This window comes from Empidonax traillii, unplaced genomic scaffold (genome assembly GCF_003031625.1).
Source record: "Empidonax traillii isolate 1590-97213 ecotype Southwest subspecies unplaced genomic scaffold, ASM303162v1 scaffold195:size1760703, whole genome shotgun sequence".
NCBI lineage: Eukaryota > Metazoa > Chordata > Aves > Passeriformes > Tyrannidae > Empidonax > Empidonax traillii.
Window position 1 is genome coordinate 1,455,183 of NW_020955388.1, and position 14,817 is coordinate 1,469,999.

A 14,817-nucleotide genomic window follows, 5' to 3' on the forward strand; every position below is an offset into this window, starting at 1 on the left:
TTCACATATGGCCAACAGGAGATAGAGGCAGATGGTTGAGATTTTAAGTGTGTGCATTAAGCCAATTTTTATTTGAAAGAAAAGAGCACCCACTTACAGCTAAACTGTACATGGTCAAGGTTTACCATTCATTGACACACAAGGCCTGATTGCTTAGTATTTCACAGGTAGAGATGAGTGAGCATCTCTGCAAGAGCTCCAAGCTGGGCAAGCACAAGACAAGAGTAGAAAAACCAGAGTGAGAGTGGTAATATGCCCTGGTGAAGAAACACTGCTTAAAAATGTGAATTCTGTTTAGTGTTGTCATATCTTCTCAATGAGAGCAGGCAAAGGCACAAAAACATGATTAGAAAGACCATGCCTGCTTATCCAAACGAAACAGAAATCCTCAAGTGATCCAAGGTACAATATCTGTTCTTCACATAAGAACTTAAGATCCAAAATGACTGTACTTGTCAGAGCAAGGATCTACGACTCAGTACACTGCTTCTGACCACTGGCAAGAGATGATGTGCAAGAAAAGGGTACAGCGGTGAGGCCTATAGAATCATACAATTGTTTAGGTTAGAAGAGACACTTAAGATCATCCAGTCAAGCTGTAAACCTGACACTGTAGTGGGGCATAATACTCTACCAGTACATACATCCAGCATAAGACTACTGTAAATGACAGATTTTTCGATAGGAATTGTGGCAGAGAAGGTGATATAATGGTGATCTTGTAATTCTTTACCAAGAACTATAATGTTTGTCCATACTTTATGTTGAGATGGTAAGCTTGCCTTTAAAAGGCATATCAGTATCTCCTAAATTGGTGCAAATCACAGGAAATGTTGGATAAATATGAAATAAATATTTATGTGGCTATAGAAGATGAAAATAATATGGATATTGCAGGAAGGGTTGCTTGATAAAAAAAAAAAAAGAGTTATGATGACTATCTCCAGAGACCAGCAAGAAACTAAAAACATAGCTGGGATCATTCACCTATAGTGTTAAGCAGTGAAGAATAAAAAAACAATATTAAGCAATAATTGCAACTTAAATCAAGGTACAGGTAAGCAGGTGGGTAGAGGTGGTGGAGCACAGTAGGTATTATAAACTGTGGGTGATGCAAGCCACCACTGAATGACTACAGTCTCAAAGCAGACAATGGATTGGGAGTCAGAAGTGCTCTTCCAGCTGCAGTGCAGCTTGCACTTGTTTAAGGTCAAATATCAAAACTAGTCCCTGAAAATCTATAATCATGTTTGTTTTCATGAAGTATTCTTTAAGAATTAATGTCATATAATTTTTAACACCTTTTGCTAACCTTTCACTGCTAACCATTTTATTGCTTGTTAAAAAAAAATAAAATTGTTCTTTTCTTCACTGCTGTCAATATACACATTTGGCAGAGCAAGTTTTCTTCATATCTCCCAAACTCTCTGTGCAGTAATTTCCACTGACTGCAGGGATATCTGCTGGTGATAGCAAAGCTGATTGACTTCAAAGTCTCTTACTGTTGCTGCACTTGGCCAAGAGTTTGCTCATGACTGTAGCAGATGTTTCTAAGCAGTAACTTTTTTTATTTTAGTAGACCAATGGGAACCTTAAGGAGCAGTGTTTCACTGCAATCCTGAAATGAATGCCAGTATAACCGTGATTTTGAAACCCTCTATCAGTTTCACAGTGCTTGGTAAGAGTAGTTTTCCTTTCCAGCAGATTAAAACATAGGTTTGCCACTCTGCCAGCTACCTGATGGAAGATAATCAGCAGATTCCTGTTTAGTCTCAGTTTCTTTCTTTTTATGCGTTCTTTTTTGCAGTTTGTTAGTAAGTTTATTCTCTGAAGGAATTTCAGATGAAAGTTCTGAACAGTTCACACTTAGTATCAAGAGTCAGAACAGCTTTGATTAACCGCAAATATTGCCAATTTTCTTCTCATCTAATTAGGACTTAGAAAAGTCTCCATAGCATCATAAAATATTCCATCAACATTTTAGGGAGCGTGTCCGCTGGGAGAATTTTTCTGTAGGGGGTTCTGTATTGAGAGCAGTAGTGATTGGAGAGCATTTATGAGGACCATTTTTTGCAGGAGGACCCAAGATAATTTAAACTTTGGTCAAAATTTAAAATGGAGCAAAACTTCTTCCATCAATAAAATTAATAAAAAAAGGCCAGGAATTCTGTTCCATACAGCTTCCACTGAAAGTAATGTTATTACTTAAGAACTTAGTCATGCACTCTATAAATGTCTGGTTTTGTCATGTCTACCTTAGACATCCCTCCAGTAACTCTACAGAGAGTGGAAGCTCTTAATTACCCTGATAAGTGAGAGAAATATTCCTTTGGCAGTGCAGCACTGAAGTCATATATTTGTAGTGTGATCTAAGACAGAAAGATATAGGGCAAGCATTAATTGACATTAGTAATTCACTATGGCCCACCAAAGATGATACAAAGCAAGAAATTCTTTCAGATACAGAAAGACAAATTGGGAAGAGAGCAGAAATGGAAGAGGGAGAAGATACCTCCCAGTGGATGGAAGGGTATGGGAGAAGCCAGTGGGCCTGCTATGACTGTGTGCTGGAGAGGCTTTGTAAATGAGAAACTGAGGAAACAAAGGAAAAAATTAAAGAAAAACCGGTACTTTGATTCTTAGAGTGATTGTTATCTTTCTGTCTAGTTTATGCAGATTGAAATAAATGAGAGAGTGTTTCCTTGTTAGCTGCAGTTAACATAACTTTGAGAGTCTTCAACATTTGTTGTTTGGTTCATTTACTTAGAAATTAACAAATGGATTATCTTTTTTTTTTTTACTTTTCCTCTTGCACCTCCCAAAGAGGAAAGTTGATCCTTTCATTAAGCTTTACCAGGTGGCAGCATGGTCTAGTAAGTAGGTCAGTATGTAAATACTTACACAGTATGTTCAGTTGCCATTAGTCCCTTCTTATCCTTGCAAAATTTTAGTTTACATTTCCTGATCCTATAGTATTTAAGCTTGATTCCTTTAAGCCAAATACTTCATGATTAAATACAGCGTGTAACAAAGAGAAATCATTACAATTTTTAACCCACACAGATGTATAATTCAAAAAAGTATCCCTACTTGAGAAAGAAAGTAGCGAGGCCCCATATAGATTTTTTTTTTAATATATTTTACATACTTCCTAAGGAGGTATGGTACTAAATTACATATAAAGACTTGAAACCATCTGATGAAAGATGCTGCAAATGTACAGCATGAATAAAAATTATAGAACTGATCGCTTCTGTCACTTAATGCATTCAAAACCATAAACTCCAGTCTGAGCTTTGAAAGGCCAATATATTGTTCAAATGATAAAACAATATCTGTATTTAAAGTTGTCCTCTTTGAAAAACTTCCCGAAACATACAACCAAAGCAGAAGGATTTCCTTTAGGAAGCCGGATGCACCTTTTTCTGTGGCTGTGGCTGGAGTTGGGATTATATATATTTTGGAATTCTAAACTGTCAAGAAAATCATCAGCTTACTCAGTAGCATTACATACTTGTAGATAGGATTAAATACCTGTTGCATATCTTGCCTTGAGACTAATGGGTTCACCTGACTTTTGGAATAACAAAAATAATGTCTGTAGAATTATACTGTGAACACGAGTCACAGCTGAAGAATTTGTCTCCTTGGTATCTGACAGATTGAACATATGTTGTTACACCAAGAAGACATGTGGTGTGCTTCTTACTTACATTATTAAAATTTAAACTTGTATTACCTGGGGTTATTAAATATATCCTAAAAATCATGTAGGCTCAGGTAACTTCAGTATTTTAGTATCATTGTTTGCTTTTTCAAGAATTCTCTGTCCCCAGCTGGGGAAAACTTTCTGCTCAACCTGAAATCAGTGAGCGCAAAATCATGTCACTGTATTGGCACATTCAAGCTTATTCAGAAGTTGTCCTGGCTCACATAAGCTCTAGACACAGCTGTTACACCAGTGGGATGAAGTGGGGAAACAGCTCAGAACTGAGTTCTGCAGTCTCTGGACCCCTGACGTTTCCTGTTTGACCCTGGACACATGCAACAGCTTCCTTGTTGGAGATCATAGAGCAGAAGAAGCAAACAAATCTCTTGGCTCCACTTTTGAAGCAGGTGTCCCCTTTTTTGATATTTCCTGTGGTCTGGCAGACACTGTCAGCTGTCTGTTCAGTTCAAGCTAGCAGCTTATCTGAGGGCTGGGAGTGCAGAAGAGGACCAACCTTCATGGGACTTGTACTGGTATCAAATGCAATGAAGGAAAGGAAATACATGTGTGTTACGCTGTGAATGTTTATTTCTGTTTAGTCTTGACAACAAAAATTCACCTTAACATTACAACTTACATATACCTTCTTTCATAAGATGCTTTGGATTTCAGGTGTATTTATTCCTGCTATATGAAATAAATATTACAGATTTTTCTGGGTTGCAGGGATTATTATTCTGAATGCATGTGTCCTGTATTATTTTGAGGTACAAATCATTAATCTCACTCATAATATCTCTAAAAACATTGCTTCATGACCCATTCAGTCATGCTTTATGGCCAGATTGCCACTATTTTATTAGCTAAAGCTATGGTTCTATCTTCAGCATATCACTGGAACTGCCACTTCTGTTGGCAAAACTACCAAGGATTGTGTTTTGACCTTTGCTCTGGTTTTCTATTGTTTGGTATCTCTTCACACTTTTATCTCCTTATCTAAAATCCCACTTGAAATGTTGCCCTCTTTTTTTTCCCCACATCTCAGTTGTTTTCTAGCTTTCTCTAGCCTTTTCTGCACAGCTTCAGGGCTCCAGTCATTATCTGTGTTAATCCTCCTGTATCCTATATCCAGGTGATGTCCTCGACCTGCCTGGCTTGAGGATGTCTATGCTAATAGATGTCTAAAAGTGTAAATTAGACACCTACAGGTCTTCTCTGAACAATGTTTAGCCTCACCTGCTTTTTTGCAGTCCCTTTCTAGGTATATCAGTATCATGTAAGCAAATGAAGATGCGTGTTGCTTGTTTCTGTCAGCCATATCTTTTTACTCATGGCTTTCTCTGTCCTGCAAATAATATTTTGGTCCCTCATGACAAGCAGTCTGGTGTTGTGTTTGATTTCAAATAACTCCAGGTTTTAGCCTTCTTCACCCCTGTTTTCTAACAGATATGCCTTCTTTTGTTTGGACACTATTAACACATATCTAAATCATCCTTGTTCCAACTTTGGGTTCTCTCTGGCAGCTCTGCTCGACTGTCACTTAGCTCCCCACAGGGCTACTGAGGAAAATCCAAACTCACATTGCAGCTTGATGTGACAATGTGCACTTCTATACATCCTCCAGCTTTGCCCTTTCCCCACAATTATGCCCAGTTCCTTTCTTTCCAAAAGGAACATGTACATCTCCTGCCCATCCAACTCCACCACAAGCACCTCCTTCTGGTGACAGTTTGTGAATGTTGTCCGCAGATGCTTTATCCTGTGCTTTCCTATTTGTATAGAAAACACTACTACTAATGAAGTTTAGTGTTAAATACTCTTTTTTCCAGGTAGCCTTCATAAACCCCACATTCATCATGAGGTACACAAAATCTTTCAAGCAAAAATTGTAACTAAGTGATTTCTAAGATAGCAGATGTTTGTTTATTTATCTTTTGCTTAGAATTAGAGAAAATAAGAAAAGGAAATACAGCCTTGTAACCCCATTCTTACTTATGGAGTATGATTGTTTTCCTCCATTATCTTTCATGATTCAAGCAAATAATCTTGCATACTCTTCATCTTCCATAGAGCAGAAACACTTCGGTGATTTATCATTGTACAAGCTCTAGCTAAATGGGGTTCTGAAGTTGATGGCCCTGACCTGGTACTAGCTTAAAAGTCATAATATAATGAAGAATTATTTTGAAGGAGTAGCATTAACACCAGCTTCACATCATTGTTTCCAAAACCTGTTGGTTATGTATTACAGATGACTCTCTCATATTAAGCTTGCTTACTTATTACTTTTAGGGTTTCTGTGCTGGGAAAATGGGTTGCAAAAGAGACTGTGGGTATCATGACCTCATCATTCATATTCAAAAGAAGATCAGCAAGATTACCATAGTGCATTACTTTGTAAAATTATAACCCTGAGAAGTAATAAGATTCAATTACATTTTTTGGCAAAGTTCTTTATAAGAAAGTATCTGTCTCATGTCTGTAGTTTATTCTTTGTTTTGATCATTGGTTAGCAGTTCTCATGAGGATTTTTCATCTCCTCAAACCTTGCAAGAGATAAATCCTTCTTTTCCTGTGGTCCACTTCAGTCTTTGCATATGTGCATTTTCTGAAGCGTTAACTGTTAACAGTTGTGCCTAAGAAACCTAAATTCCTTACACAGCCACAGTTCTTTGTGATGCTGGAGAACAAATGCAGACTGCAGACCGCACAAGCAGCTTTCTTCCCCTTTGCTCTGAAGAAGACCTGAAATATCACATCAAACCAGCCCTGCGGGCTGAACTTATTAAAATGTAAAACAGTTACCTCTGTGCAGTCTGTGCATTGCTGCTGCTGTTAATGGTGGCAAAACCAAACAGCAGATAAGCAGAGGACACTGAAATGTGTCTGCTGACCCCTGTATACTTACTTCAAAATTCAGGAGATTCCTAAGCCAGGTCAAATTCACTCCTACAAACTACAAACAAGAAGGGATAGTTTTAAGTCAATAGAGAGAAATAGATTTTTAATTACTGTGTCAGTGTGGTCTTTGTAAATGAAAGATGGAGGATAATATTGCAGGTACCACAGGTACCTTATTTTCTCTTGTGCTCATATCTATAGTGGTAATAGTACATACTGCTCAAGGAGGTGTGGTTAATACCATGTAGGATACCAGGGCAGAATAAGTCAAGTCAGCTTATCTATGTTTTATTTTAGAAGACATAACAAAACAAAAAATACCAGTCAACCAACCAACCAAAATAAAAGTTGGACATAATGCTGGGTGATAAAATCCCCTAGGAGTTGAGTGGCAGAATGTTTCTACACAGGTTTTTTCCTTACACCACATTTTAAAAAGGAGACCTTGCGATAGGGTCTCAAAGGAATGTAGAGTTTTCCTTTTAAGTAAGTGTTTATGCTGCTCAACAGTTTGGACTGTCCATTGTGACTCATGTTGGAACCTGCTCTGCTTGCCTCAGTTGTATTTCTAAGTACAAGGATTTGAGGTTGCCAGCAAGAGTATTTCTATGAGCAACAAGCAGAAATGATGCATTGGACATGGACTTCATGGAGCTTTACATGTTTTTAGAAAGGGAAGTGTTAACATTGAATAGATGACGTTAACATCACCACCAAGAAAGAAAGAAAAGAAAAAGGGGAGGCGGGTGGTCTGAAAAACTGTGTTGACTAAATCTTCTAACAATGCTTGTGATTCTCCCATATCCTGCTCTGTGTTTTCGTATGCATTTTTCATAGTATAGACAGACGTTACCCACAGTGTGATTCAGTGGCTGTTCCTAACCATGCTCTTGTATGATTTTAACTTGATTTCACGGAAGGAACAGGGAATGAAACACTGGAGCTCATGGTTGTCAGCAGTGAAAAATACCCAGGAATCAGACAAACAGCTTCATTGCTGAGATTATTTCCGGGATGAAAACTCGTCCAACAGCTGTTTTCTTTGGCCACTGCTCAGGTTCTTTTTTTTTTTTTTTTTTTGAAAAAAAGAGGTTTGTTTTTTTTAAGGATGTGGGCTGGTTATTTATGTAGTCAGGAAGAGGTCTCTCTTTGCAGTGTTGTGGTCTTGAGCTGTTTTGACAGTTGGAGTACGGAGAGGTTTCCTCTCTTCTCTCCCTCCTTTTCTCCCATCCTTCATTCACTTAATGCACAGACCTGGAATGCTGTAGGAAGAAGAGAAGGCAAATTTATGAGTTCTTTAATCCCAGACAGGCAGCACTGTGGCAGTTACCTTCAAGAAAAGTTCACGCCCCAAAGAAGCGTTTAGTCTTACAGAGTCACTGACTCACTGAGCAGTGTGTGTGAGTGGCTGTGAGGGAGGAGGGGAGAGATGAAGGAAAAGTTTTGCTTCCTTGTGAAACTCGTAATATTATTGTTTTAAGACTTCTTGAAAGGATGACTGCAACTTTTGTTTAAAGTCTTTGTTCTGAAATTGCTGAAGCTGGAGTCTACCCGACTGAGGTCAGGAGCATTTTCTTTGGCAGAAAGAAGATATTTTATAGAAGCCATGCCCGTACTTGGGGTTGCCTCCAAGCTAAGACAGCCAGCTGTGGGGTCAAAGCCTGTTCACACTGCCCTCCCAATACCCAGCCTTGGCCCCACCAGCTCACAGAAGTACTCACCAAAGTCTTTGGAGCTTACTGGGGCAGAGAGCTCGATGCTTTCTTGTCAGCTTACATTAAAGTCAACCTGTGATTTTGGAGAAAGAAAAGCGCTTCAAGGAAAAACCCAGGAGATCGAAGATAGCAAGGTTAGTTGTAAACTTTACCTGTGGATCTTAATTATCAGAAAATGTTGTTTTGATTTGACAAAAAATGATTGTAACCTACTGCATGCAGAACTCGAGGGTAAATGAATAAATGGATTTTTGCTGTCATCACTGAACATGCAGCAGCCTTGGAAATTTGTTTTGCTCAGTGTTGCTGTTGGAATAAATATTCTGTTTTTAAGTGTTAGTGTTAATCACTTCACAGAATAATTTTGATAAGAATCAGTGGAATCACAAGTAGAGAAAAATCATTCCAACACCCAGTAAGCAGAGAAATGATATGACAGTAAAAAAAAAACCAAAAAACAAAAAACCAAACCAGCAAAACCCCCAACTTGGCAGCTTTATGTTACATTATGAAATTTAAAAAGAGATCTCACTCCCACACCTATTCCCACAGGGAGGGTGTTTTAAAATAAAAACAAGTAATTGATTTTCTTTTTACTTTTCAAATGATCTGGCTACTCTTGCTGCAGACCTGCTGAACCAGAAAAACAGCTTCACAGTAAAAAGTACTTGCTCTTTTCTCTTTTGCAAAATAGCTCTCGCTGGCCCCTATCAAGCCCCAATTCATTGTGATTTTTTTTTAATGATATCAGAAGTAGGATACCACAATATTTTTTAGACTGCTTGAGGTTTTTGCTTTTGTAAGGGGGTTCTTTTTTAGTTATTATCTATAAAAAAAATTCTGCTTGATTTTCAACTAGTTTGTCTGCTATAGCTGAAAGCCTTTTTCAGGCTTTGAATGTGAGTATTGAGTCCCTTCTTGTCAGCAGTATATAATTCTGTAGATCTTTCAGTCTACACTATGGTTGCCTGTGTGGTTTACATAGCTTCAGCAAGCAGTGTTAAGTGAGGTTACTTCCCCTTACTTTTCTAGTATGCTTGGTTTGTGGAACTGATTACCACACTGGGATTAAACATATATTTGTAATTGTATCTTATTTAGTTTGAGAACACTTGAGTGTCATTAGAGTTGTTAAAGTGGCAAGATGCACATTATATATATACTTGGGTTTTCTTTGTTTTTAGTTACTGGGTTAATTCAGTATTAGCAAAGAAAGTTGGTTTTGTGGTTAAAGCGTAGGGATTTTGAACATTTGGTTTCCTTTTCAAACTTTGCCACATATTTCCACATGAGATTTTGGTCATGTCACTTAACTTTTCCCTTGGAGTTTTCTGTGTCCCTTCTCCCTGTCCTCCAAAGATGGTACATTGGTGGTGTCAGACATGCTATACAGAAATATAAAAAAAAGGAACAAACTGTTCATCTCTTGATTACTACAAGGGATGAACAACCCTTTTCTATGACATGAATGGGATGTGAAGATAATAATAGAAGTTTTCAACAAAATGCAATTCCTGTTTGCTTGCTTTTTAGTAGAAAATATTTTTTATGTTTCTTATTTAATGGTGTTCTTTAATGGATATTGCATGAAAAGTAAATTAGATTTGCAAGTATTATTTTCAGAAAAAAAGGAAAAGGTTGCATTACCTACTAAGAAATGTATTTTGTTTATTTTAAAAAGTGTGGAGAAAGATATAAAACATCTTACCTTCAGTATTTAAACCACTTGGGAACTATTGATGACTAGCATGAGACTAAATGGGAGTCACAGCCTTCCAAGGCATTTGGTCCTGAGCTCTGCTGAAGTTCCAGTGAGTAAAGTAACAGGCTACATGGACACAAACTATGATCCCAATTTGCGGTTTCATGGGTTTGACAATATTTGTTATCTTAGAGACTGTTTTTTAAAGCAAGCAACTCAAAACAGACCAACTTCCAAAAAACAACCTACTCTTTATGTTCTCAGTGGAGGCTTCTGAGCAGTTTTGAAAGATGACCAGAAAAGAGCAAGACCAGGTTGTACACATGATGGTCTGAAAATCTGCCCTGGCCTCCTGCATTTACAGAAGTGCTGAAAATTCAAGAAGCTACTGATTTCTGAAGCCTTTCTGTATTACTCCCTTACAAGTCCAACATTCCTAGTAAAGCTTAGTGGCAACCCTTTACTCAGTTTTCTTCCAGACACATATTTCGAAAGTGTGAAACGTTTAGGCAAGTTTCATAAAATCTTTTTGCAAAAGTGATTTGGGCTGTAAGGTGGATGGTTATGATGAAGAAACTATTGTAAGGCTTTTCTTACTAGTAAACTTCAAAGGATCAGCCTAAAAGTATCGAATCATGTCTTTCTTCATCAGTGAAAGAGATCCATGCTACCCTGGAAGCCTCGGAAGTATGTCCAGGTTATCTAAACAGTAGTTCTTAAGCAGAAATTTTATGGAGTTGATAGAGTTAACATCCCTTCAGGTTTGCTGAGCAGATTCAAGTTCTGTATTACAGCTTATGTTGTCCCAAAACTTGACCATTTGTGAGTGCTGATTCCAATATACCTTTGGTTAGCAAATTAATTTATCAAATGTGATATTATTATGTGGCTCTGTTGGATACAGTGCTGTATGTTTGGAATGTTTCATTATAACATTGATAAGAGGTTTTTCAATGAAAATTTAATGGATGCCTAGAGTAAAATCTGACTATCTGGCATATTTCTTGTATGCTTATGCTATATATATCATTGGATATAAGGCAGGACTGATTTTTGAGGAAAAAGTTATGGCTATCTGTCTGCAAAAGACAATGAATTCATCATCTGGTAAACTTTTGCCCCTGACTGATGAATTGCAGCCTTTAGCATTGCTTGCTTTGGTGTGTAACATATGCTGCACTGCGGATCACAAGTTTCCTCATCCTGTCTGAAAGGCACTTAGATTGACACATACAGTCACTGCGACATATCCTGTTGCTATCTATAAGTGCTAAGGATTCCAAGACAAATTTGGGTTATGCATGTCAATATAGTAGGTCACTGCTACCCAGCTGTTTCCTCTATGACCTTCACTCTCACCACACCTGATTGTTTGAAACTTTTGACACTTGTGTTGGCTTTCTCATACAAGTGCCCTTGCCAAGACTGGTTAGGAATACAGCTGCAAACATCAGTTCTCTTTTCTCTAGCTCTCTCTCCCATCTCAGATGATTTTGTTGCACTTGCACAGGTAGTCTTTGTTGTTTTCTTTTTTGTGGACATGATGAATTTTGAATTTTAATAAGAGTGATGTTATTACTGTAATAAAAGCTGTGGTAGAAAAAGTTTGAGGTGATTAACTTTTTTCTGAATTGGATAGAACTGAGTTATGCCTAGGAAAGCAAATAATAAGTTGCTAATGATTTAAATTATTCTGTTTGTAGTTTATTCAAATGCACTTTGTTCAAGATTTTCATAACTTATGTTTTTGTACATGGGTAGTATACAACAGGTCCGTCTTCTTTCTTGCTAAACCCACTAATGTTTAAGCTGACTGCATGAACACTTTATGATGTGAATAGCCATGCAAAATATTTGAACGCAAGTGTTTGCACACATTCTTTTTTCCTGAATATATAGTATAGACGAAAGTTTATTCCTATATATGTACACAGGAACAGAATCCAGCTGCTGGATTCATGAGGTGAAATGCTGACTCTCTTTGAAGCAGATGGCATTTTGCTGTTCAGTTGGACCATCGAGTGTTTTTCTGCAAAACCATATCTGAAAACACCACTATATTTTCTAATATCTTTCTAACTATGGGTACAGCATTTATTTGTACTTCTGTACCATCACTTTTATACTGCTTGCTAAACAGCCATTGGATCTAGGCTGCTTTGGGATACTGTTCTAGTTGTAGAATGTGCTATTAAAAAGTAATAAAATGAAAAAAAAATCCATTGATATTGTAGAAAGGTAAATGAAACAATGAAGCTATAAAAATGAAGAAAGAATCTATTTACAAAACCAACTTATTTTGGTCACTAAAAGATAACACTATATATATTATCTTAAAGGTGGGTATCGAGAGGCTAGGGCCAGACTCTTTTCAATAGTGTCCAGCAACAGGACAAGGGTCAATGGGCACAAACTGAAGCACAGGGATTTCCACTGAATTTGGGGAAAAACTTCTTTAGTTTGAGGGTGATAGAGTATTGGAACAGGCTGTCTGGAGAAGTTGTGGAGCCTTCTTCTCTGGAGATATTCAAAACTTGTCTGGCCAGAATCATGTGCAACCTGCTCTAGATGAACCTGCTTTAGTAGGGCAATTGGACTGTAGGATCTTCAGAGGTGCCTCTGAACCTTCAACCATTCTGTGAGTCTATGACCCATCAAAAATGCCAATGGCAACAGTGTTTGACTCCAGGTCACCTGAAGGTGTGATTGACTTCAGCTACCCTCACACATTTGATGGTGTAGTCACAAGTGCATTGCCATGAATCCTCTCCAGCAAAAAGCTAAGGATCTACTGGGAGTCAGAACACCTGCTAGGCAAACTGATCTCCTGGTTTCCTGGGGCTACTACTTGCAGAGCTCTGCTTTATGTTCCCAGGGGTTTCCTCCCATCATCAAACTTTCTTCTTTCAAAAGAACTGCACCATCATTTATGCTTCCAAACTGAATTTTCTCTGAGATAAATCTGATACATTAATTGTAGTGTTTTGTTAATATCACCTGGATGATAAGATTTTAGTCTTCTTTCCTGAGTTAATTAATTCCTTTACTGTCATATAATTTGCTTTCTGTTTTCTGTTTGGTTTTCTTTGTTTTTTGTTGTTGTTGTTCCCCCCCTCCCTCCTCAGTTTCTCTTTGTTTATGCTATCTGTCTTCAGCTGTCTCCATTATCTGTTTCTTCCTTCCTGTTGGCAGAAATCTTTACAGGCTTATGAATATGACTTACATTTTTCTGTATCCCCTAATCAGGCCTTCCTGTCATGCCTGCAGCATTTTTCGTATCGCTGTTGATTATCAGAAAGCGCTAGTCAGCCTTCCCAGCTGATTCAGTACACATGTGTAAACATAAAACTTCTCTGGATAATTCAGTTTTGGGGACTTAGATAGAGGGGTCCAGCCCCACCAAGTGCATCATTAAGCAATGTAATTTTGCTTCAGGAAGATCTTAGAGGAGCTCAGGAAATGGTTCTGCTGCAAGGCCTTTTGGAAGAAATGACAAAGAATACTATGTGTCCACCTGAGGAAAAGAGGCACAACCACCTTCTTCTGTAGAACACAGAAATCTGAGCGGGTAACCTGCTGAAGTGGTCTGTATATCAGCAGAACAGACAAGGATAGATACTACCTGGGGACCATGTCCAACAGAGAACGGAGTAAAAAGCACTTGGTTGTACCAAGTGAACATTATTAAAGTAGCTTAAAATGAATGTCACAAAATAAAGCTAAATATTTTGATCTGATTATGCAAAAGCACACACTGGTGCTGTTAAAGTGATTCTTGACATTCATTCTGTTTAGTATCATACTATTGCATCCCAGTCGTAGTGTGAGGACTCCTAGTGTCATTCAGCCAGCCCTTTTGCAGTAGGACATTAAAAACAGTATGAAAACCTCCCATTTTTCCCTCATCAATTGTAAGCAGTGTGTCAGTGATGTGGTAACTCCTGCCCATTGCCAGACACCAGACTTGGGAGGATGGCTAGGCTTCTCTATACAGACAGATCTCAAGACAAATATTTTTGCGTTTCATATGTAGGTGGAGCTCATGCTCACATCAATGGGAGTACTGTGCACACTGGAAAACCAGATGTGTTCTGTAAATGACTTCCATATCTCTGTCTTTCCTCAGCTAACCCTTCCACACCATTTACTTAGGTTCTGTGTGTCCCTTTTCCACCATTCCCCAAATCTCTCCGAAGCAAGACGTCTGTTGCAATCCACATCTCTTTGACTTTTCAATTTTCTGGATACCTTTTTGCCAGGTCTCTCAGAGTTAAGCTCCACTAAGTTTCTTGACACACTGAATCTAGGGAACATAAAAAAAAGAATTTGTTTCCCCATTTTGTCATACCCTTCCTTTTCTCAGTGCTAATGCATTGAAGATGCCTGTCATGTGGGTTGGCAAGAAAGGAGGCTGCTCATAGTGCTTCATTTACAGCACCACAGCCAAGGCAACAAAAAGGGCAGCAGAAGCAGCCAGAAACCGCCTATCTTCTCCCCATAGTGACCGCTAGTGATGGGAAGCCAGCATTGTTTCAAAAGCGCTGAACTAGCTGCCAGAAATTTCAGTCAGCACTGTGGACACCTGGGACTATGTGTGTTTAAAATTCACACAGCCTCAGTGAAGCCAGGACAGTTGGCAGGAGTTCAGATTGTCAGCAATTTCAGCTTCTTGCCTTGTGCTTTGAATTATTTCTTTATCAAACAGATAACTGTATCTTTAACATGCTTAATGAATCCAGCACCATCTGTCTATGCTATATTATAACTGATTTAAGAGCTTCATCTTGTAT

At 38.2% G+C, this 14,817-nt stretch overlaps 1 protein-coding gene across 6 annotated transcripts in view; it reads left to right on the plus strand.

Moving 5' to 3' along the window:
* Positions 1–14,817, plus strand: part of NAV3 (neuron navigator 3) — a 376,614-nt gene that overhangs the window by 114,083 nt on the left and 247,714 nt on the right. For 3 of the 6 annotated variants that reach the window (XM_027886768.1, XM_027886770.1, XM_027886769.1), the window contains exon 1: positions 8,121–8,459. The exons of 2 other annotated variants lie outside the window; for them this stretch is intronic. In XM_027886768.1, coding sequence (XP_027742569.1) covers positions 8,217–8,459 — 243 coding nt within the window. In that variant the 5' untranslated portion in view covers positions 8,121–8,216. Of the gene's footprint in view, positions 1–8,120; positions 8,460–14,817 lie in introns of those variants that run through there. One more of the 6 variants, XM_027886773.1, reaches the window with a different exon arrangement.